The sequence below is a fragment of the Halichoerus grypus genome, chromosome 5, assembly GCF_964656455.1.
Source record: "Halichoerus grypus chromosome 5, mHalGry1.hap1.1, whole genome shotgun sequence".
Taxonomy (NCBI): domain Eukaryota; kingdom Metazoa; phylum Chordata; class Mammalia; order Carnivora; family Phocidae; genus Halichoerus; species Halichoerus grypus.
Window position 1 is genome coordinate 64,408,145 of NC_135716.1, and position 25,721 is coordinate 64,433,865.

Consider the following 25,721-nt stretch of genomic DNA (forward strand, 5'->3'; position numbering starts at 1 on the left):
CCTATTTTTGCATACTTGGAGTATACTTTGAGAAACAAATTTAAAATGTAAGGATATTGGATAGTTTAAAACACACAATTTTCTTATATCCAAGCTGGGAAAAAGTATAAAATTTTGGAATACCAGATAGTGACAATAAGCTCCTCAACTAGAAAATAGAAGCCTGCTTTCAAGTTCTTCTATTGCTACATTAGTTGACTATGAGAAGTAGATTAAATTGCAGGGGCCATTTGAGGAGCATCTGTAAGTCAGGCTTATTTTGGTGGTTGTGACTTAACCCGAGAGGAATAAGAGGAGTAACATGAAATATAACTTTTTCAAAGGAATTGAATTAAACAAGATCTTTTTCATTTATTGTGACCAAGTGTCATTTCTTAACAGTTATACCAAAGACACAGTACATTAATCTTAGCTTTCCTAAATATGCCCTCATAATTACTTCTTTAACTATAGGATATCTCATTTTGAAAGTTCATTATCTTTTATATTTGTAAAAGATATATACCTAAGGTACACTGAGAAAACCACTTTTGTGCTGGTATTCTGTAATTTAGCAGAATTACTAATAATTTTTAATTTTAATTCACACTGTGCAGCATATTTTGTGCAACACTTTGCCCTTATAGGTATTTTTGCAAAGTTTTAAATTTGAATTCGTAAATGAAAGTATGTTTTCTTATTGCTTTACTGCAAGCAGTTGTTTTACTAACACTGTTGTTAGTGTTTTCTCATGGCTTAGCTGTTTCAAGCCCTTTTCCTAACTTTGTAACAGGTTAATGATATTTGTAAAAAAAAAAAAAAAAAATTCTCCTGGGGAACTACAGTAAGGTCTGTCGTGATATTTTTTTAATAGTATTAAATTCTATTAATAAATATAATAAATTATTTTTTAATTTGTTTTCAAAACTGTGATCTCGATATTGTTGAAAATTCACTATTTCAACTGCAATTGTCTTTACTACACTTTTAAAGTAAGATTTTAATATATTAAATACGTTTTTTCTCCTTCTTTAGGTATGGCTGATGGCAAGCATTGTACTTTTCCACATCTGCCTGGCAAAACCTTTGTCTATAATGCTTCTGAAGATAGACTGGAATTGTGTGTGGATGCTGCAGGACATTTCCCCATCGGTCCTGATGTTGAAGATTTAGTTAAAGAGGCTGTAAGTCAGGTTCGAGCAGAGGCTACTACAAGAAGTAGAGAATCAAGTCCCTCACATGGGCTGTTAAAACTAGGTAGTGGTGGAGTAGTGAAAAAGAAATCTGAGCAGCTTCATAATGTAACTGCCTTTCAGGGAAAAGGGCATTCTCTAGGAACTGCATCTAGTAACCCACACGTTGATTCAAGAGCTAGGGAAGCCCCAGTTGTAAGGAAGCATAACACAGGGACAGACTTTAGTAATAGCTCCATTAAAATAGAGCCTTCTGTATTCACAGCTGCTCCTAGTAATAGTGAGCTTATTCGAATAGCTCCTGGAGTAGTTACAATGAGAGACAGCAGGCAGCTTGATCCTGATTTGGTTGAGGCCCAGCGAAAAAAATTGCAGGAAATGGTTTCTTCTATCCAGGCTTCGATGGACAAGCATTTGCGGGATCAAAGTACAGAGCAGTCACCATCTGATCTTCCTCAAAGGAAAGTAGAAGTGAGTTCTGTGAAGTCTGGGAATCTTCAGACTGGCTTACCTGAATCTTTTTCTTTAACTGGTGGCACTGAAAATTTGAATACAGAAACAACTGATAGCTGTGTGGCAGAGGCCCTGGGAGCAGCATTTGCCACAAGGTCAAAAGCACAAAAGGGAAATTCAGTGGAGGAGCCTGAAGAGATGGATAGTCAAGATGCTGAGATGACAAACACAACTGAGCCAATGGATCACTCATGATTTAATTAGAGGCTAATAAAGGCAGAATGTTTATTGTGAATATGTAACATTTGTTGGCTGGGCCACATAACTTGATTAGTCATAAAAAATCTTGTACGTATATAATTCAAAGATTATATCTTGTTATTCAGTGCATGACAGCAAGTGTGTGATTGGCAATAGCTTTTAATATACTGCTGCCCAGGCTGGCTCTGAATTCCTATAAATTAGTTATTAGATCTGCTGAGATGAGTTTCTTCCATATATGTGGTTCATTGGAAGTTTTTTGTAATTCTAATTCCATGAAAGTCTTAATGTTTCAAACATGAAAATTCTCTTGCTAATGTTTGATTTTCTGAAAAGGCTAGAACTGAGTGGGGAATGAGATTTTGCTAACATTGATGTCATCCAGGTAACCATTCCACATATTTATTAGAGTGTCAAAAGATTTATGTAAATTTGAAGGTTATCGGAACTAAATTGTATCTTAAAATTCATAGAAGGATTTATTAGATACTGGGATCCTGACATTTCCGTGAACGTAAACACATTCATAGAGATATGTATTCTTGATGAAAATATCTTGAGAATGGAGTGTAATGATATAACATTTTGCTGATTGAGCAAGGCTAGGGGGACAATATCTATCTAGAATGATAAAGTCAATGTGATTCAGTAATGTTGCTGTCTGAGCCAACACAGCCAACTGTGTGCTCTATTGTTGATAATATGTTACCATTATTTTTTTAATCCTGGCCTGGTCAAGTACCACTGAATTCTTTTTTCTTTAATCTTGCAGAAAAGTTGATTGCAAAGTGTGGTAGAAAATATAAAAATAATGGTAGCAGTAGTTAATCTCTAATTTTCAGAGTCTGTCAGATTCACAGAGAATTTATATATAAGAATTTATCTTTACGAATGAGTTACATTGTTCTACAATTTTGATCAATGGTATTTAAGCTTGTATATGCTAAGTGTCTCTGAACCCCTTTGAACCAAAAATGTTTCCTTTTTTCCTTAGCATCCATAACATTTTCTTTATCTGTTGGCTTCACTTGGATTTGGATGCAAATTTTACTGCATCAGACCCTGATCAACTGGGCATTTGCTTAAATAGTGTATTCATCAAATCTTTAGTGCCAGTTTCCTCAAAAAGCAGCCTTTCATGCTTATTATCTTAAAGACAAAGAATGTTTATCCTGAGATTGGTATTGCACTATTTTATCCTGTTCTGCAAGTCTGTATTCTGAAATGTACATTTCAATCCATCTTTTTCCTTTGTTCACTGAAATTAAGTTGAATTTGAATGGATGAAAGACAAAATGTATATTAATACAATCTCTTATCTAGAGCATTCAAAGCCTGGCTGTCTCTGTTTGCACATGTAACAGATGCAGAACTGTGTTTGCAGTCTAAGAAAATGTACATCAGAAAGTATATTATCAGGTGTTTCAAAATTTCAGTCTATTGATTCATAACGAATATAGACAGTACTTTGACTTGTGTTTCCAAAGGACGGAGGTTTTGGATTTCTTTCTATGAAAGTATCTCTGACTTAATCCACTTACTAAATGAACTACTCCATTTGAATAAGGAAAGAATGGAGAATCTAGACATTTTGCAGGTGATACCTGAGCAAGATATATATTTGGGTTAATTTTATCACATTATCACATTTTAAACCATATTTTATCTCGATTCTTCTAAATTTACTTTCAATTATCTTAATATCCAAAGAGCAGGAAAATTTAGGACTTTTATATTGTGCATTAGTTTTGCATAAAGAACTACAGCTACCAAATAATATTTCCCATTTAGTTAGTATAGGTGGCTTCTGTGTATTAAACTAAAAATTGCCGATACCACTGACCACTATAATTATTTCTGGCTTTTTCAGCCACTGAAACTGGCTTTTTCTTATTAATTTAAATACAGGAAAATGTTTAACAAGCAAATGCACTGCTTCCAGGTAAATGATATAATCACATTTTCTTTAACAAATATTTTCTTCACCTGTGGCTTGGCATGTTTCGTTAATAACTGACAAATATACTCTTATAGCATATAGTAAAAAATCAGAAATTTTATCTTCCTATTAAACACTTGCATTCAGTCAAATTAGAGTGCACCTGTGAACATTAGGAGAAGGGCTTTAATCTCTGATAACACTGTTAATTTCTCTTGCCACAGCAATGCTATTTAGAAGCTGGTTAGGTATGAATATTATAATAGCTTGGGTTCTCCCTTGATAAAGAATAAAAGGCTTGATTTTGAGAATGGTCAGATTTCTTGAAATTATTTTAAATCTGCTGAAATTTGGTTGGGGTAATTAGTTTTTCAGAAGTGGGCCAGGTATCATCTTCACAAAGAAGTTTTAGAAACAGTTTAAGTTCTTAATTTTCATCCTTTGTCGTTCCATATGGTTATCATAATCAAATACATGACTATAGAATTCTTATTTTTTAGTACTGCCATTTGTGATCACCACAACTTTGAGTTCAAGCTAGAGGTCATAAATCAGTTAAAATATTTTTTTAGCCCAGATGTAACGTAACTATAGCTCAATCTTATAATTCTACTTGTGATGTTTCACTGAAACTTGAAGTAAAATTGTAAAATTTTTTCTTCAGTAATCCATTTTATAGGTAATCATACCAAGTTTGAATTGATGACCCAAAGTCCAGGTAGAGTTGAAGGTGGTGTAGAATATTGGTAATGAGAAACTGGTTGAAGTTGAAGAACACATGACACTGCCAAATATTACGAGCTAGAATATAATGAACTCCAAGGGAATGGCTACTCAGGAACTAGTTAAAGAGCAAGCCCAAGGCCTATTTTTTCCCCTTTCCTATGTTTCAAGTATTTTATTGGAAAATGTTAGGATAAAGACCTGAGAAATTTAGCAAATGCTATTGACTGTGAAATTTGCTTTATATCTTCTGATGATTTTTAGTTTGATTTTTACAATCAAGCCTACTGCTTGCAATTGAGATACCAATCTGAAATGCATCTGTGAATCCCAGCCATAGGTCCTTATTGCCATTATTTTTAAGTATCTAACTTGATTTGAAGTGAGCAGACTTTTGCATATGGTCTCTTACCTCAGGGAAGATCACTTGCTAGCAACTCATATATTACTAATGACAGGTTTTTGAGAATTGTACTGACATCACATGTTAGCTACTAAATGCAAAATGTATAACAGTATTATTTTATGTAGATGCCTACTAATACTGGTCGCTAGTGAACGTTTCTTTAAAAATTTAGAACTCCCTAATAACTAATCTTTAGGTATGAAGTAAACTCATAACTTCTGTCATTAATTATGCTTTGGTCAATATAGTGACAGTATCATACTATGTTTATTTTAGAATATCAATACAGTTTTGTCTTTATTTTTCAATAGGAATTTCAATTGGCCCACACTTAAAAACACTGCAGAGTAGATTTTGAGAGTTTCATGGTTCCTGAAACAAGGTTTCCATATTAAGATTTTCATAAAAGCCTTTGCAAAATTGAATTAAACTCCACTTAATATGAACTTTAAATGACCTTTTATCACAGTAGTGAGATACATACTCTATGTAAGTTGGGTAGAAATATCCTACAGTTCAAGGTTATCATATAATTTAACAAAATTGTACATCCTCAAAGCTCTTCATAATATAAGAAATTAATTTTCAAACCAGAACTATTCACTTGAAAACATACCATAGTAGAATGTTTACTTAAATAACAAAGAGGAGCTACTGTAAGATTTATAGTTAACTGTAAGTTCTGCCATTCTTAATAACTCTTCGAGATGCTAAGTGTTTCAGTTCATATTTAATGATAATTAAATCGTGGGAATTTTAACGTTTGTTCCAAAATAGCAGAAATTGTAAAAATTGTGAATTATTGGAGAAAATGCCATTACTTGTATATCTGACATTTAATTTTTTAAATTATGGAGTCTACATGCTTTTGTAGTATAATATTAATACAATGATTATTCTCTTGTAAAAGAAAAGGAAAACTAGTAAAAAAAAGTTTTAGTTGATGTTATCTGCTTGTGAGTATCAATTACTTAGTATTAAAATTTGAAGGTATTGCATACTTTTCTTTAGAATGCACAAGTCCCTTCCTGAGCCTTTATGCCTGTGGTGGGGCAATAAAGGACTGAAAAGGTTATCAATATTTTCAGGTTTATTGGACTTTAAGAATTAGTGCCAAGAGCTGGAGAGTCTACTTTTTTGGAGGGAAATATTCTTTAGAAAATGTAAAAATAAGTGGTAATGTAAATATTTAGAAAAATTACATAGCAAGTGCTTTAACTGCTCAATTAAATAGTATAAATGTTCTATCATCCCTAAGGCACTGGCTGTTACCCATTATTTTCTGATTTTGTTGTTGCTGTATATATTACATTTGAGTAATAAATAATTGGTAATAGTGTATTATAACTATATAGTGTTCTACACACCTCACTGTACAGTATTTGAAGTTTTCTTTTATATTAATAAAACTATAAGTTAATACATACTGATTTTCCCCTCGACTTCTCCACATTAACTTTTTAAAATAATTTTTATTCTTGAGTTTCCTGGAATTATACTTTAATAATATAATGCATGAAAATATAGTTTAGTTTTATAAAGGAATTCTTAATGTAATAAAGGTCTTTTTTAAACCTCCTTTAGTGGGACATCATATAGGAACAGGAATTTCTCCCCTTTACTGTGATCTCAATGTAAATGAAATGGACTCAGTTAAAAAAGAATAAGCAAAATTCCTTTAGACATTTTACATAATTGGGTTATGCTTACTGAATATTTAAGACAAAACAGACATGTTCTAATAAAGAGAGAACTTAGTTTTGTGCTGATTTTTCAAAAATACTGGTTAGAGATAAAGAGGGAATGAAGGGAAATACAGAAAATAGTAGTAACATTTCTATGGCTTAGCAATCAACATGACTTATATTTACTTTTAAGTTTTAATATGTATGCTTAATATCCATTCTGTTAGAATAGACTTGTTTAACTTAGAGCAGAGCCTCAGACACTAGGCTCCTAGAACTGAGTCTTGGCACACTGTTTACTGTGTGATCTGTCTGTGCTTCAGTTTTTTCTCTAGTAGGATGATGAGGACATCTACTCCTGGGGTTGTTGTGAGGATTAAATGAGTTAACATGTATTCGACGATTAGAACAGTGCCTGACATACAGTAAACACTTAAATGTTTACTATTACTGTTGTTTACGTATCAAAATAATTCAGTAGAGTTCAGTTGACATTAAAACTGATAAATCTTCACATATAGGGCACACATTATTTAAATAATTTGTTTTATTAGGTTAAAACCTGCTTTATTTGTGATACATAGTTAATGAGCTAAAAACAATGGTTTCTATGTTCAAATATTTATGCAAGAGCTTTATGACCACATGCAATACTGAAAATCTGGAGAACTGACAGTCTGTGCTTTGTGACTAACTTGTTCTGTGACTTAAGGCAAATCATGGAGCCTTTCAAGCCCTCAGTTTCTACTATAACTTTTTGGTTCTTTAGTTGCTACCCCCTTGTTCTGCTGATATGTCATCATGGGCTCATTTGCTGTTGGCATAGTGCTGATGGGACAAGTGACATTGGTGTGGGCTCCAAGTAAACTAAACATAATTAGCTTTGCTTTATGCTTTGGCTGGCTACACTTGTCCCAAGCTTGGACTTGAGGTCTTGTACATGCGTCCCACTGGTCACATACCATATAGTTTGGAGCTCTCAAAAACTTCAGTGAATAAGATAAACATCCTACTTATGACAGTTCAGTATGGATTTTATTTTTCTTGACTGGCTTTTTCAGACCCCAGTAACTGCAATTATGACTGCATAGCTCATTGTTTCTAATCATTAAAAATGTATACAGAAAAATTGAAGTCTTTAATTGATTTTCTAAACGAAGTCTTTAATTGATTTTCTAAACTATATATGGTATCCTGAGGTGAAAAACTAACAGGCTCTTTAAACTTGCACTCTTTCCTCGTTGGAACTAAACCTGTCCTTGGTCCATTTGTCATACCACAGAACAGAAGCTTGGCTTTTGATCAGTGCGTAACAAACAAATTGAATGATTCAAGTATAATCTTGATTCAGTCACATCCTAGGATTCACAGATTTTCACTTGTAACCCCAATCCCTCTCCTGAAAAAAAAAAACAAAACAAAACCCAAAATTCAACATGTCCCCTGTTCTAGGAACTGGGTAACAATTCTAAATAAGACAAATTCCGTGTAGCTTTTAGAGCTACATCCCAATGATGGAGACAAGCAATAAACACATTCCGTATTAACTATCATTTAGTGACCATTTCCCTATATCTAGACAATAGGCCAAACACAGCATGCAATAATTAGTTCAACCCTCAAAACAACTCTTTGTGGTTGGGTAACATCGTTTTCATCTTTCAGGAAATAGGCTCAGGTAGATTGGTAATTTACCCAAATTCTGGACTTACAGGTGGTAGAGCTGAATTTAAACCTAGATGTTTATGACTCCGTAGCCTAAGTTCTTAACCAACTGAGCCACCCAGGTGCCCTCCATAGCCTAAGTTCTTAACCTGAGTACTATATTTGTAATTTAGCAAAGGAGTAAAATTTGGTAGTCACGTAAATCTTTATAAACATCTATTGTTAAATCTAGCTTGTTTTCAGGTACACTAATCTGGTTTGAAATGATTTCAATGTGTACTACCTGGCTTTAATTTCACTTCCTAGAAGTTCCCTACCTGAACCCCAGTCCTCTACCCCAAGTTCTTCCCTCCTTGGGTTTGTTTTCTCCCCCCAAATTTGGAGATAATTTAAAGAAGGATTTCAGAATTTCTTAGATGATTGATCTGGGTAAATTCGAGAATCATTGGTTAAATAAAAGTCCAACTCCCTCATTTCAAGAGCCTGGAATGATTGTCATTTACTAAGCAGGTCTGTTGCTTTAGTAGGAAGGCTCCCCAAAGGTGATATTTCTCAAAGGACAGTTCATGGGCTACTTGTATCTCATCAAAACATTTCTATGAAATCTTTTCGTATGCCAGGTACTTTGCTACAAATAAGGAATAATAAAATGGCAAGAAAGACATACTTCCTGCCATTATATTTTTAGTGAATGAGAGAGTCGCTTAAACAAGCAAGTGCAAATATAGGGGGACTACTGGGTGGTGGGAATCACACTACAGGAGGAACTAACCTGACTTGCTAGTGGCTTAGAGAAGGCTTCCCAAGAGGGGATGTTACAAGCCAAGACCCAAAGAATTAATATGATGTTTAAAAATCAAATTGGCAAGATTACGTACTACCAAAAATATTTATTAGGGCAGTCCGTCAAGCAAAATTAAGTGTGATGCTTATGTCTGCCACAATTTAGACCCCCAAATCCTTCCTGTAAGAGGGTAGCGATCCAGTTGAATGGATAGGGATGACAAAGTTTGAGAAAGCTTGTGCAAATAGGGTTGCTAAGGAAAGGTAAACAGTGTAAAAGAATGAGATTCTAGGGGCACCTGGGTGGCTCAGATGGTTAGGCGTCTGCCTTCAGCTCGGGTCGTGGTCCCGGGGTCCTGGGATCGAGCCCCGCATCGGGCTCCCTGCTCAGTGGGGAGCCTGCTTCTCCCTCTGCCTCTGCCTCTCTCTCTCGCTCTCTGATTCTCATGAATAAATAAATAAAACATTAAAAAAAAAAAAAGAATGAGATTCTAAATTCAGTACCTAAAACCATCTTCAGAATATGAGCTTATCCTTTGAAACTAAAAGGTATCTCTGCTACTGAATATGACCAGTATAAATTAGATGCACAGATACATAACAAAAATTTTAGCAAAATAGTAAAGTGAGAAATTAGGAGCTAGAAACCCTCAATTATTTGCTTTCTTTCACCGTTACCAGGATTATAGGAAGATTAGTTCCATTTCTATCTCTAGCTTCTCATGGCTCTATCCTGGTATTTGTCATCTCCTCTGTTTCCATTTAGCAGTAGTACTACCTAAGTGACTAGTAACCAGCGTACAAAGTTGTGCTTAAAATATTGCTTCTCACATTAAGATTACTTCTTTTTGTGATCTTTCTTATGGCAAGTGATTTGGCTTTCTCTTTACTATAATAAGCTTTATAATGTCATTAAATTTATTTTTGGTACAGTGAAGTGATTAGAAAAAATTAAATCAATAGCTGAAAAAGAAGTAATCTATAAAAGTTTTCATTGAAATGGGCCTTAATTCTTTTTCTTTTTAAAAAGTTATTCTCAAAGCAATGAATGTACTTGGTTAAAAAATTTTTTTCAAAACTATATAGAAAGACACCCAGTTCCTCCATCTCAATTCCTAAATCAACTATTTCTATTTTGGTGGTTACCTCCCTACCAGGTCTAATCCCTTATCAACTTTAGACAGTATTTGATTTCTCCATTATGAAAGATGAGTGCCATTGCTCTCTTTAGATCATCCTTCTAACTTTATATAATATTCTTAAGTCTGTTTATTGAGCCATCAATTTTTTAGACATTATCTCAACTCTTCAGTATGTAAAATAAATTATCATTTCTACACTTTCTAATATCCCTTATCCTTCCGTTCTGCTTAACTTTTATTAGCTATACTATTACTGTTATGTTGTTAAGGTTTATGGCATTCAAAATATGTTCTGTAGCCATAATTGCTTTAAAAGTAATCTATAGTTTGAAAACAGGTGAGGTGATCCCAAATGTCAAAATGAGAAGGGTTTTCTGAGACTCCAATTAGGATTGGAACTTTCCCAAGGCAGATATTATAATTTAAACAGACTTGTGTTTTAAAAGATCCTTCAGGTGGCCAAGTGGAGGATACAGTGGATTGGATAAGACTAGAGGATGAGAGATCAGTTAAAAGACTTGCTGTAATTGATGAGAGATGAGAGCCTGAACTGACCCACTGGCAGTGGGGATGTCAAGGAGAAGATGTTGGAGAGACAGTAAAAAGGCCAATCCAGACTCTCAGGTTATGAGTTGAGAGGCTGGATGGTGGTGCTACTAATTTGGAATAGGATACAGGAGTAATTACAGATGGGTAGAAAGGGAAGGAATTCCATTTGGGAATTCACATGTTGAATTTTGGGAGAGAGATGGAGTTCAGGAGAGGGTTTGGGATTGCAAGTTGAAGATCTGTGAATCCTAGGATGTGACTGAAATCATGGAAGTGGCTGAGATGGCCTAGGAAGAGAGTGTACGATGAGAGGACAGCTACATGCAATTTGGGAGAATGCCGACATTTAAGGAGCTGGCGGAAGAACAGAGACTTCCAAAATACTTTGAGGTATGGAAATTATGGAGGTGAGGTCACAGAAAACGAAGGATGAAAGTTTCAAATAAAAGGAAGTAATAAAGTCAAATGCTGTAGAAAGTTCAGGTAAAATGAATTTCTTTTTTGAAGTGTCCATTGGATTTAACAGCCACAATTTTGCAGCCACAATTTCAATGGACAGTGATAGTAAAGGTTAGATTATGAGAGGACTGAAGACCAATGGGGTAGTGAAGTCAAGACACCTTTGAAGTTTAGCTGAAAGGGAAGAAGGGAAGATAGCAGATACAGGATTATGGGAGGGAGGGATGGATGGATGAATATATTTAGATCAATATTTTCAAACCGACTGGAGCCAGTGTCCTCTTTTTATAACAATATATTCTACTCCCTGTACCCTACTAAAGTGATATTCATAGATAACTTACAAATTTTTAAAAAATCAATTTAATGCTCTCCCTACAATATGGAGGAGAAACAGAAGGGATTTATAATAAAGCCCATCAGGCACAACTAATCCAGCTAAAATATATGTAGAATCACTATGAACTCCATAGCTAGAAACACAGATACCAGTGGGCTATATTTCTGTCTTAAAATCTTGAGCTGGGTTATCCTCAGTGATGTGATTTTCTAAAATGGGGAAACAACTCTTGGTTAAGTCTGAACAAAATAAAATGCAATTGTCCCCTGGTTTACGTACTAGTTGTATTTCTGGAGATAGTGTATATTTTTAAAAGATTTTATTATTTATTTGATAGAGGGAGAGAGAGAGAAAGAAAGAGATCACAAGCATGGGGGAAGGGTAGAGGGAGAAGAAGATTCCCCACTGAGCAGAAAGCCCATGCAGCGCTCAATCCTGGGACCCCGGGACTCTGGGATCATGCCCTGAGCCCAAGGCAGATGCTTAACTGACTGAGCTACCCAGGCGCCCTGGAAATAGTGTATTTTAAAACAGCAAAAAAAACCCAACACCGTGTACTTGTGTTTATAAGTTAAAAAAAAGTTGATTCTAGGCTGAAATAATTTCAGTTTTTTCACTTATATTACTGTCCGGTTGAAAGTTGAGTGGAACTCAAGATAGTTCTTCCTTGTGCAGGACTGTTTCAAACATTACAAGAGTCTTCTGTTCCTAGAACTGGCACTCTAAATGCCAGTAACGACTTTCAATAATCACAAATTCCCCTAAGATCTTGCAAATTCATTGTTCCCTTTGGGAGTGCCTGGATGTACTAGGCCAGGAGAGAAGGGGAGGCTGAAAACAAAAACAAAAACAAAAATAAGATATTATCCCTAATAATGTGGAAGGTGACAAAATTGAAACTAGAGGTAGAAAGCTTAGAATTAAAAAGAAGCACATACCTTCATATCTTCATACGTGTCATGTTTCCCACAGATGAGCAAGTCTTGCTTTAAGGATTTTGTGATCTTCTAGTAAATAATTTCTCTTGTTTAATGCCCTCAGTACCCTCTCTCTTAATCCGGAGTTCATATCCTTCATTTTGAACCCTCAGTTAGTAGGCTCATTTGTTGTAAATGAGTGCTAAAATTTGAACACTATGTGAAAGATGACCTTTTGAAGAGAAAGCACTACTTTTATCATCACAGGCCAAAAATGTTGCAAATTTCAGAGAAGGTGTAGTTTCCTATGTTGCTGTAACAAATTACCACAAACTCTGGATTAGAACAATACAAACTTAATATCCTAAACTTCTGGAAGTCAGAAGTTCAAAGAGAGGGGCGCCTGGGTGGCTCAGTCGGTTAAGTGGCTGCCTTCGGCCCAGGTCACAATCCCAGAGTCCTGGGATCGAGTCCCACATCGGGCTCCTTGCTCGGCAGGGAACCTGCTTCTCCCTCTCTCTCCCTCTGCTTGTGCTCTCTCTGTCAAATAAATAAAATCTTTAAAAAAAAAAAAAAAAAAGAGAAGAATTTCCCTGAGATAAAATCTGAGAGGAGAATCCATTTTCTTGATTTATTTAATAGCTTCTACAGGCTGCCTGCATTCCTTGGTTCATGACCTCTTTCTCCATTTTCAAAGCTAACAGTATAGCATCTCCAAATCTGTCGGGCTCTCCTGCTCCCCTCTTCCACTCTTAAGGACTTCTATGATTACATTGGGTCCTCCTGGATAATCCAACCTAATATCCCCATGTCAAGATCCTTAATTTAATCACAACTGCAAAGTCCCTTTTGCCATTAAGGTATTATATTCATAGGTTCTGGGAACTAGAACATGGATATCTTTGGATGGGCCATTATTCTATCTACTACAAAAGAGTAGAGCAAAGAATATTGGTTTGAAATAGGGACACTTAATTTTTTTTTAAGTTTTTATTTAAATTCCAGTTAGTTAACATACAGTGTAATATTAGTTTCAGGTATACAATACAGTCATTCAACACTTCCATATGACACCTGGTGCTCATCACAAGTGCCCTCCTTGGGGCTCCTGGGTGGCTCAGTTGTTAAGCGTCTGCCTTCGGCTCAGGTCATGATCCCAGGGTCCTGGGATCAAGCCCCACATCGGGCTCCCTCCCTGCTTGGTGGGAAGCCTGCTTCTCCCTTTCCCACTCCCCTTGCTTGTGTTCCTTCTCTCGCTGTGTCTCTCTCTGTCACATAAATAAATAAAATCTTTAAAAAACAAACAAAAAAACAAGTGCCCTCCTTAATCCCCATCACCTATTTAACCCATCCCCCCACCCACCTCCTGAATAGGGACAATTTAAAATATTTTTTTCTCTTACAGTTTTTTTTCTTGCAGATCAACCACTCATTTTTACCTTTAAAAGCCAAACTAAGAATTCTATAGCTGCTTATGACAGTATGATTTCTATTTATAATTTCCATCAAACTTAAAATAGTATCCTAAATGTAGAGATTACCAAAATACATTGGTGGTGGGGAGAGGTTGAAACAGATATTTATGTATCCAAGATATAATCCTAAACCTGATTTTTGTTCTCAGATTGAGCACATAATATATGGTTTCATCATTTCTGCCAAAGCATATTTATTTAGCATTATCAATACTGGGGCAAGTTTTATATAACATGCTATTTCTTTTTATTTTCAGCTCATTTTTAAATTTTTATTTCATTTTTAATTATTTTAAAGATTTTATTTATTTATTTGACAGAGAGACAGAAAGAGAGAGCATGAGCACAGGCGGGGAGGGAGGGGCAGAGAAAGAGGGAGAAGCAGGGAGCCCAACACGGGACTCGATCCCAGGAGCCTGAGATCATGACCTGAGCCCAAGGCAGACACTTAACCGACTGAGCCACCCAGGTGCCCCTCCAGTTCATTTTTTTAAATTAAAAAAATAAAATAAACAAGAATTTATGCTTTAAAAAAGTCAAATAATACAAAAATACATAGAGTAAAAAGTTAAAGCCTGCCCTGCCCCCATCTCATCCCTCCCTCCAAAGTAAAACACTGCTAAACAGTTTGGTATGCAGTCCATAGACCATTTTCTATAATGTCAGACACTTACCCACATACACATACACCCTGAGACCTTACGTACATAGATAACATATTAATCATACAATTCTGCTACCAGCTCTTTCCTCTACACCATCCTATAGTACATCTATACTATACTGGTAGTTGAATGCTCATGGATATTAGGGTAGTAAAGTGATTGGGAACTTGGTTTCTAATTCAAATCTTGGTTCTGCCTCTATAGGCCCTTGAACAAATTAACCTTTTGGTGCCTTATTTTTCTCATTTATAAAGTGGATGATGGGGCTCAGTCGTTGAGCATCTGCCTTCGGCTCAGGTCGTGATCCCAGGGTCCTGGGATCGAGCCCCGCATTGGGCTCCCTGCTCAGCGGGAAGCCTGCTTCTCCCTCTCCCACTCCCCCTGCTTGTGTTCCCTCTCTCACTGTGTCTCTCTGTCAAATAAATAAATAAAATCTTTTCTAAAAAAATAAAGTGGATGAAAATAATAGTACCTACCTCATAGGATTGTTACAATTATACAAATTGTGCATATTATCTAAGATGAATGCATGTGAAACACCTAAAAGGGCCCAGTGGTGTAACAGCTGTTTAATGGCATTGTCTTAATATTACACTATTTTTACTGGCTGTAATTGTTCCTGATGAGAACCAATTGGGGTTTTAATGAAATATAACACTATAAGCATTGAAGTACATCTTTTTTGCTTGCATTGAATTACAGTATTTTTTAAGAAGATTTTATTTATTTTAGAGAGAGAGAGAGACGGCACAAGCGGGAGAGACAGAGGGAAAGATAATCTCAAGCAGACTCCCCCCCTGGGTGTGGAGTCCGACGAGGGTCTTGATCCCAGAACCCCGAGATCATGACCCAAGCCGAAACCAAGAGTTGGACACTCAAACAACTGCACCACCCAGGCACCCCAAATTACAGTATATTAAGATAAAATGTCTGTCATAGGCTATGCACATCTTTATGGCTTTTGCTTAGTATTGCTTTCCAAAAGGATTATACCAGTTTCAGTACTAACATCAAGGAATTATTCAAAGGTTGTTGACAGAATTTAGAAATATTTTGCTACCTTAGTAGTCATAAAATGGTATTTCAAATTTATACTTTTTAAAAAGACTATTTATTTATTTGACAGAGAGAGACAGAGAGAGAGAGAGAGATGAGCCAAGCAGGGGGAATTGCAGGCAGAGGGAGAGGGGCGAAGCAGGCTCCCTGCAGAGCAGGGAAACCCAACGTGGAGCTCAATCCCAGGACCCTGGGATCATGACCGGAGCAGAAGGCAGATGCCCAACAGATTGAGCCACCTAGGCACCCCTAATTTATATTTTTATGAACACATTTATTCATGAGCTTATTATTTGCCTTTGTTTATTCATTGTATACTGATGTATTGCTATTCTAGGGACTGGGATTCTACAATAAATAGACAAAAATCTATTTATGGCAATGATACATATGGCTCTATTAAAAGTATAGTCTCTCAGGTACTATATTAAGCCAGCAAAAGCTTTTCAAACAACATAAGCAAACCTTGGGAGTATTTGGCCTTTGTGGAGAATAAGTTGGTATAGTCATGGGAAGGATGAGCATGGTGCACTTTACTGCTCATTTATTTAATAATAATGAAGCAATTTATTTAAAGATTTGGAGTAAGAAAGTAAATTAGTATATACTTTTAAAATAATTTTTCTAGGGTTACTTGGCTGGCTCAGTTGGAAGAGCATGCGACTCTTGACCTCAGAGTTGTGAGTTTGAGCCCCATGTTGGGTTCGTAGAGATTACTTAAAAAAAATAAATTAAAAAAATATTTTAAAAATCATTTTTATAATTAAAAATAGGAATATATTTGTCATGGAGTAGAAAGAAAACTTTATATGAGTTTTTAAGATAAAACAGTTTTTAAAGAAATTTCTAACACTTGTCCTCCATCATTTTCCCCTTGGTTTTCAATCCCCTATACCTCAGTGGAAAAACCTGAGAAACTTTAACAGACTATTCAAAACAACTCTCGGGGATTGAGAAGTGTGATAATGAGAAGAACATCCCTTTGAGTGTTTTCAGTTTTGGGTGATTACAAATAAAACCACTATAAACATTTGTTTTCCAAAGTGTCTGTTCCATTTGCATTTCTACCAGCAATGCATGAAAGTTATATTTGCTCAGCATCTTCTCCTTTACCGACACTTGTATAGTCAGTCTTCCCCCCCTCCTAATAGCTGTGTGATAGTATCTCACTGTGGTTTTGATTTGCATTTCTCTAATGATCAATGATGTGGAGCGTCTTTTCATGTGGCTTATTTGCCATTTGTCTATCTTTTTTTGTGAAATGTCTGCTCTAATCTTTTGCTCATTTTTTCATTGCTTCCCCCCCACCTTATAGCTGTTTTGAGAGCTCTTTATAATACTCGGAATAAAAACTCTTTTAAAAATGTATATTTTGCTTAAAAAAAAAAAAAGCCCAGCTCTCAATTACATTCAAGTGTGTATTCAAATGACTGTGAACCCCTTTCAAAATCTAAAATACCTGCCTTCGAGCTCTAAAAAAGTACTCTGTGTAAAAAGCCTAATATATAGGAGAAACTCTGCTTCCTGTTAGAATATAAATAAGTTGAGTAATGTATGACTCAGGAGTAAATCAGAAATCAGTTTTCAAATGACATTACTTTCTCAATTAGGTTAAAAATAAAGTGAACGAGCAACACAATAAGGAATGATATAAGAGGTGTTTTACCTTCCCAGAACGCTTATCTTGAGAAAAAGGAACTATAAAAAGGCGTTTTAAGTTTTCAAAGTAGTGCATGCAAGCTCCTCTTCAATTCACATTTGCACCTGCATCTCTGATTTGCAAAAATTGATGCGTAAAATTTCAAAATAGCAAAATGTAAGTTTGTTATAATATTAACATGTGGTTTAGTGCTCTATGCAGTAGAGCATGTTACCTTGCAAATTTGGATCCTTTACCATGTCTAATTGTTACTGTAATCTACTTTAATGTTACTTGATTCCAGCAGTTCGTAGTTTTACACTTGAAACTTCTAAAGTAGTTAGAACTGCTGGAAACTCCTTCCATGCAATTCTCCCCTCCTCCCGTCTCTCCTGCGAGGGAAGGTCACCTACTATAGTTGACTACCATACTGATTTATCTGGGCAAAATTTCCAGTTCGCTCCTGTCTTCCTGCATTGTTCTTCTGGATCCGGGTTCAATTATTTCCCGTACAGGAGCTAAGGGATTAAGCTCTGCGATGACTGGACGCAGACTTGGCTTATTTCCTTTTTCTGTGCCAAGCACGACTCCAGCTAAAAACTTTTTTCACCTGTCACTCCCGCTCATTCTCGATATTCGGTTTCCTACCACAGTCTTCGCTAGTCCAATAGCTCTGATGTCTGGGCAAAAAATAGCTCACATTTTTGCTTAAACAATAACGGCCGCGCAAATTTTATGGTTAGATTTGTCTCAAATCGGAAGACCGCGCCTCCTAACAAGGCGGGATACACACGAGGAGTTAGGAATGGAGGAGCTGTGGCTGAAAGGAGGGTGCGGGGACTTGCCTTGGCGACGCCGCCCAACCCCCAAGGACCGTGTCCGCGAACCCCGGGGAGTTTGGACTCGCGCCGCAGCTTCCGGACCCGCCTCTAAGCGAGCACCGGAACTCGCTTTCCCAGCAGGCCCCGCGCAGTGCGGTGCTCGGCGCGCTCCGGGTCCTGTCAAGGCAAGACCCGCGAGCCCGCCCTACGGCCCCACCCCCTGACTCCCAGCTCCTTCCACGACTCCCGCGAGTTCCAGTCCCGACTTCCAGCTCCCCAGCCCCGCCCTCAGTCGCGCGCGCTCTCCCCGCCCCGCCCCCGTCCCCCCGCGTGCGGCCGCTACAGCCAATGAGGTTCGGGGCCGCGTGCGCAGATTCAAACGGCGGCTCTTGAGGGAGGCTGGGCGCGAGATTCGGCGGTGCGGACAAAACCCTGCAGGAGGCTGCGAGCCCTGCAGAGCTGCTCGCTGCGGGGTGAGGGCGGGGGTCGGCGCCCGCCGCAGAGCTGAGCTGGGACCACTGAGTAGAGGCTGAGAGGCGGCGGGAGGGGCCGGCCGAGGGCGGGAGCGCGCCTGCTGACATGTTGGGGGCATCCCTGACCGGGCCGGACCGGGGCTAGGAGCGGTGCTGCGGGCCGGGGGCGGGTCGCGGTCCGCCCCTCCGTCCTGCCCTGCCGGGGACGTGCGTTCCACTCTCGGTCGCCTCGGAGAGGGAGCGAGGGAAGCGGCTGGAGGGTCGGGAACAAGGAGCATTCGCTTGAGGCTGGAGGAGGCTTAACTGCGTCCCCGCCCAGCCCGCGCCTATGCGGTACTTGAAGGATGGCGAAGAGGTCGCGCAGGTGGGTGACATCCCTTTCACTCAGGCCTGTTGGCACTGTCCCGGCTCAGATTCTTTTCCCTGTCCCAATGCTTCCCCATCAGGCCCTCCCCAGCTGGGGCAGAGGTTTTCCTTCCCGCAGCCCCACAGCCTCTTCGGCCCGGCTGGCCCGATCGCAGCCGTGACGTGTGGAGAGTTGGGGACCACTGTGTTTAAGGCGCAGAAAGTGAGTAACAAATGCCCAGATTGCTCTAAGGAGTTGATTCTCCCAACAGCGCACGTCCAGACTTCAGTCTCTCACAGCCTCTTCTTGGAGTTTCTTGCCAGGTAAGTGCGCTTTCAGGGAGTACCCTACGCACATAAAAGTGCTCATGTGCAGCCCGGACGGCTTGAAAATGGTGTCCGGAGAGATTCTTTTCTTCTGAATTACTGTATCAGTTAAACTCTGATAAACCTGCGCAGGGACCCCTCTGCCATCTTTGCTACCTTGACAGGTAGGGAAAATCCTCTGAGGAATAGCTGAGGAGAGAGGACCTTTTTGATGGTTTCGGTAATTACCATTCCCATGTTCTCAGCTTTATGTATATATTTTTAGTATCTTCTGCTGGGAAGTTGTTACACTGTTACTACCCGTAGCTTGATCTTAAAACAATGTTTGATTCACTGAATATTTTTAGTTCCCGTGTTTGGCTCTGTCTGTAACTAAGTGTTGCCCAGAGAGGTAGGGCATAATTTTTGTTGGAAAACTTGCTAGGAGGAATTTACTCATCTAATTTTTATTTATACGTTACTATAGTAGCTACACCTAAGTTGTGTGTAGTAACCACTTAGATGACAAAAAACGAGGTTGTCTTTTGTCAGTAGTATTAAATAAACCTGAAAAGATGTTTGGCAGGATTTCCAAGTGGTTATGTTTATCTAGGTTCACAGCCTTAAAGTCATAACTAGAGATGTATTTCTTAAGTTGAAATTTAGTACTAGGATTCATTCATTGCAGATTCAGATGGAACAAATATACACTCACATAAACCCACCTCTCTACAACAGGGTTTTCAACCTTGTCACTACTGATATATGGATTAGATAATTCTCAGTAGCGGGGGGCTGCCCTATGCTTTGTAGTATGTTTAATAGCATCCCTGGCCTCTGTCCAGTAGATGCCAGTAACACCATTTCTCTGAGTTGTGACAATCAAATGTTTCCAGACATTACCAAATGTGTGTTGAGGGGGGTAGAATCACCCAGGTGCGAATCTCTGCTCTAATTAACTTCCTAATCTTCAGAAAAGATAGATATTAAAGCTCCTGTAATTATAATTACTGAGGTACTGGCTTAGGCCTTGTGGATTTTTAAATATACAAAACTTTTAAAATAAAATAATTTCATTAAGCAAAGTGACAAGTGACTCTGTCAACTCAAAAACAGAAGTTTGTTTATATTCATTGTGTGGCATTATCTACCTATCAGTATTGATGTTAATCTTATTTGAAAGAGTGTCTTAGCTAATGCTACCATCATCATTTAGATATGGTTAGACGTGGATACTTGAATGTTAGAACCCTGTCCTCCAGTTGATTTTGTCTGTTCATTTCATAGCTTTTGTATGCTTCATAATAGTAGACTAAGAAAGGAGAAGTGATTTAATGACTAATTTGCCTGTGTACGTTATTTTCTTTTATTCACAATACTGTGAGCATTGAGATCTGAACATTGATGTACTGTTCACTTTTGTTCCTTGTCAGCTGTACGAATTAAAATGTATTATAGAATGATTTAAAAAATCATAAGGCTGGAGTAATTAAATGCGGTGGGGTGAAGCTATGCTCCCTATGGGAGTATAGAGGTAGAGGATGTGGTGAGAAATTATCACATCTAAATGGTGTATTTCTTGGGGTCTTCATACTTAAATGTGTTTCATGCTCTAAATTATATTTCTTGTATATGAAAATATGTCTTATTTATCTTAGAAGATAATAGAATGTGAAATGTTTTGAAGGTGAAATTATTGGGCAAAGTCTGGTTTCATGCCTTTTGGCTAAATGTCTTAATAAATATGAACCTAATTTATAGTTGAGAAAGGAAATAATTTGGTCAATTTAAGATCTCTACTATACGACTAAGTATTTGAGTGAAAACTATAGTTTGCTATATAAAAGTTTTGCATAAGACTATGGGCATAAATCCTGTAATATACTTTTTTCTGTATGATATGAAAAAAAAGTAAAAAAAAACTTTTACCTTAGGTCGAAACAACTGGAGGATGTTGGCTCTTTTGATTTTTGTTTAAGATAGCTGTAGTATCTCTGATCTAGATTTACATAAAGGAAAAGGCTCATTTAGTGTTGTGACTTTAAATAGTTTTAGATCTCACTGGGGGTTTTAATGATATAATTTATAGGCAATACCAGAATTGGTATATGTTATTAACATGTATTTGATTTTTAAGCATATTTATGTATTGAGTAATTAATTTTAGTTTTTAAAAGCTAGATCTACCCTTAAAAATAAACTTTAAAAAATGTCATTTAGAAGCTAGAAGACATATTTAAGTAGTAACAGATTCAGGTATTTACACTTGGTGAACTGCACTAAACTGGAAAGGTAAAAGCCAGCTTTTGCATTGGAAAATGTTTTTTAGTGGGTTATGTGTGTGTATGGGAAGCAATTTTACTATGTTATTTCCAGCAAAATGAGTGTTATGGGTGAAAGAATACTGAAAATGAACTGATTTTTTAAGCAGCTGTGTCATTAATTAGCAATATTGTTTTAGAAAAGCAAGTAAACTCTATATCCCAGTTTTTAAGTCTGTTAATCTAGGGGTTTGGATTTTAGGGTCTGTAAAGTAACTTCCAGATTTAATGTATATCCTGTTTTGAATCCTTTTGTAATCATCTTTGCTCATTTAAAAATATACACACTAATGGAATAAAATAGAAAAGTTCAGTCATCATTTTTGTTTATGAGTAGGTAGGTAGAATTCCCTTCAGTACTTATTTCAGTATTACTATTAATACTGGTCAAATGAAGTCAAATTTGTCTTACTATAATGATGCTAGTTTGCAGTCCAGGTTTGGAAATAAAATATTCATGTATGCAGTACATAATATTAACCACCGGGTGGCCTGATTTCACTTTTTTAAATCAACCTGGTAAATTTTCATACCTTGAATTTGATTGGATTTAAGAAAATGTAGAATTACCCTGTCAAGACAGTTTATTTTTTTTTTAAGATTTTATTTATTTATTTGACAGAGAGAGACACAGCGAGAGAAGGAACACAAGCAGAGGGAGTGGGAGAGGGAGAAACAGGCTTCCCACCAAGCAGGGAGGGAGCCCGATGTGGGGCTTGATCCCAGGACCCTGGGACCATGACCTGAGCCGCAGGCAGACGCTTAATGACTGAGCCACCCAGGCACCCCAAGCCAGTTTAAAATAAAGATGTAATTTTGGATTTTGATAAAAATTTCAGATTTGATGATTTATGATTCAAAATACGATCAAGTTGAAGTAATTTTATTAGAGCAAATTTGATAGAACTATTGATATTTCTTTAATTTTGAACCAGTGATTCTTTTCAAATAAAAGTAAATTTTTAAAAATTCTCAAATTCTTCCTTTGAATACCTCATTTTACTCTAAAAATTAGTATCCTTTAAAAATTGAACTTCTCCCTAAATGTTTTATCTTAATATAATCAAGTATGAATAGTTTGTGTATTATTTCACAGGGTAAGTTATGACCGTAACATCCTATTAGCTTACACCCATTGTAAAGTTTCTCTTAACCATTTTCCTGGCCTAATGAGTCATAGTATTTGTGTGTGTGTGTGTGTGTGTGTGTGTGTGTGTGTGTGTGTGTGTGTGTACATGCTTCATTTTGCTGTTTCATAATCACCCTAAACACTTTGTTCATTCATAATCTAAAAAAAAAACCTTTTCATTTGAATGTAGTGCTAGTTTACATATCAGACAGTTATAGAATAAATATTTTCTTTGACTTAAAAAAATAGAACTGGCAGAGTAATTCTGGTAACCAAGTCCTGGATGAAGATTCAGAAACCAAATTCCTTTTCTATTTTTGCTTTGTCTCTGGAGAAATAATTTTACCTATTTTTGTTGTCTTCTAGATCAGTCATCCTAGGCTAAAAATGACTGACTTCTGTAGTAAGGAGTTGATTTTATTTAGTTATTATATATTATCATCACTGATTGCTACAATATAAAAATGCTAAACGATGATATTAAAAAGCAGATAAATAGAACAGATTTGTTTTGATGGTGTCTAACCATTATTAAGCAGTGGTGAAAGTAAAATATTGGTGAGGTTACGTGTGGGGTTTTATCCCTTCTCTTTTTTATTGGCAAATTGTACACATTCTCAGGCATCTTTCTATTGTAGCTAATGATATTGATAATTTTCTAGGATCTTATTCTGTCACACTTATTTAAAAGTTGTATCATTCTTTCAACAGTTACTTAACCAATATAGAAATAACTTACGCTAAAACTAAGAAGTGGCTAGGTGGATAGACTCCAGGAAAGTCCCAGTGGTAGAGAGATGATTCTAAGAATTCTACTTTAATCCTCCCTCACATTCACCCACTCAAAAAACCCAGCTTCCTGAACATTGACTGGGCTGTATAACTCTGAAACTGATGACCATGCTGATGCAAAACAGAGAATGAAACCTCATGTAGAAATAGAAATTTCTCACAAACTAAGTATGTGGTTAAAAACTAAGGCCAAATTTTAAAGTTGAACAAGTTTTCAGGAAAATTACTCCTTGGAAACTGGTCTTTTGACCAAAGTAACATCTTTGGACTCCTACTCTTAAGTTAAAATAATTTGATAACCTACAGTGAATTTTGTACAGATTGGACTTGATGTAGATATTTTTTTTGAACACTCAAGATTTATATAGGCAAGTCTCCGAATTAAACATTTTTTGATCTAGAAATAACCTAATTTTTAAAAGCAGTCTCAAATATGCTGTTGTGAAAGCTGTTGGGATCTGAGGGGTGGGAGAAAGGGGGGAACCTGTGAAAAGCACAACTGAGGGCTGTTTGGGATGGCAGGAAGTGGTAATGTTGCTGGGGACAGTTCCAGGAAAGGTTAGGCAATGTTAGTAGACACCCGAAAGAACCCCTTCTGTACTGAATATTTTGTTTGTTTGTTTCAGCAGGTTATGCTTCTTAAAATTCTACCGTTTGGAGGTGCATTTGGATTTTGAAAGTCCTTTTTAATAAATGAGAATGCCTTTCCCCTTCTCCTAGAGGTATTTTCATTTGTTAAAAAAAAAGTTTTCTCTCTCATATCCACTTGAGATCAGCTGTATTGAGGGAGGTGGAAGTTTTCATTGGGTTGGAAGGGAATGAGGTAGTTTTGGAATACAGAGTACTTGGAGGAGGTAAAAGAGTAAGGAAGATCATTCACTGATCATTAATTTTACAAATATTACAGGTACTGTGCTTGGTGCTGAGAGGTATCAGATATGGTCTTTGCATTCCTGAACTTACTATTTGGTTGGAAAGGTTGGCATGTGTGATGAGCATTAAAAAAGAAGGGTAGATGCCATGAGTACATACAAATTGGACAGAAAGCCTCAATATGGTGTTTTTTCTGATTTGGTAGCCTTCTTAGAAATTCATTAAGTCACTGGATCCTGAACCATCTCCATTTTAACTATTGAATCTTGGCTAATCAGGTGGATATTTCTGATAGCTGAAGATGGCAGCAAATAACAGGTATTTCTTTAAACTTGTGTCTTTATTTTCAGATTAATTCAACAAAACAAGCATAGAACTGGCAGATTATTGTTACAAATAGACACTGGCTTTAGGGAGAGAGCATTGGAATGTTGAAATGCATTGAACTGAAGCAGATAGATAATTATATAGGTAGGGGAGTTGGCGATCTTGGTGTCTTGCTTGGTCAGATATGAAGAACTTTGGTCTGGGGCCGGGGGCGGGGGTGTGGGGGGGCTCACACCAGGCTGGCTCAGTTGGTAGAACATGTGATTCTTGATCTCTGGGTCATGAGTTCAACCTTCACACTGGACATGAAGCCTTCTTAAAAAAAAAAAGAATTTTGGTCCTATAGAATTGACAAATCAAGGGAAATCAGAAGTTCCTGCAAAGGATCTATAGACAGTATATATTAAATATAGGCCTTCATTTTTCAGTTTTGTAAGAATTAAACTGTATGTAGATATTGGGAACTACCCACATGTTCTTAAATATATTACATTAAAGTTAAATCATCAAACTTCAGCTATTTGAAATCAGAGTGAATTTTTGGAAAAGAGTTGAATCTAGTAAAGCAGAAATAATCTTGAATATTGTTGGGCAGTCAGCCTATGCACATAATACTAATATTGAGCTACCTCTCTGTGCCATGAGGTGTTTTATATGTTTTTTCATTTAATTTTATCCTTGAAGCACTATAAGGTAGGTGGTATTATCCTTATTTCACAAACAGGTAAACTAAAGCCCTAAGTAAGAGGTTAATATATCCACGATGCAAAATAAGTAGTTCAGTTATAACTAGAACCTTGTTCGGATTTCAAAACATACTTCAGATTTGTCTTTGGTATCTTCCAGCTTCTTAGTATCCTCTTCCCTATTTTTCTAGTATGTGGTAGTATACTGGTTAAATAGTGAATTTTGGAGTTCAGTCATGCTACATTTGGTGTAACTGTAGGCAAGAAGTTAACTTTTCTAAGTCAAAGTCTCCCTTTTCTGTAAAGTGGGAATAGTAAT

The 25,721-nt window shown here is 36.9% G+C and overlaps 2 protein-coding genes across 3 annotated transcripts in view; both read left to right on the forward strand.

Annotated features, from left to right (window-relative positions):
- VCPIP1 (valosin containing protein interacting protein 1) overlaps nt 1-6,325 on the forward strand; it is a 30,733-nt gene extending 24,408 nt beyond the window's left edge. The window contains exon 3 of the mRNA XM_036123512.2: nt 1,015-6,325. Coding sequence (XP_035979405.1) covers nt 1,015-1,880 — 866 coding nt within the window. The 3' untranslated portion in view covers nt 1,881-6,325. The remainder of the gene's footprint in view (nt 1-1,014) is intronic.
- A 12,238-nt stretch (nt 6,326-18,563) lies between these two features.
- MYBL1 (MYB proto-oncogene like 1) overlaps nt 18,564-25,721 on the forward strand; it is a 38,058-nt gene continuing 30,900 nt past the window's right edge. For both annotated transcript variants that reach the window (XM_036123511.2, XM_078072328.1), the window contains exon 1: nt 18,564-18,987. In XM_036123511.2, coding sequence (XP_035979404.2) covers nt 18,968-18,987 — 20 coding nt within the window. In that variant the 5' untranslated portion in view covers nt 18,564-18,967. The remainder of the gene's footprint in view (nt 18,988-25,721) is intronic.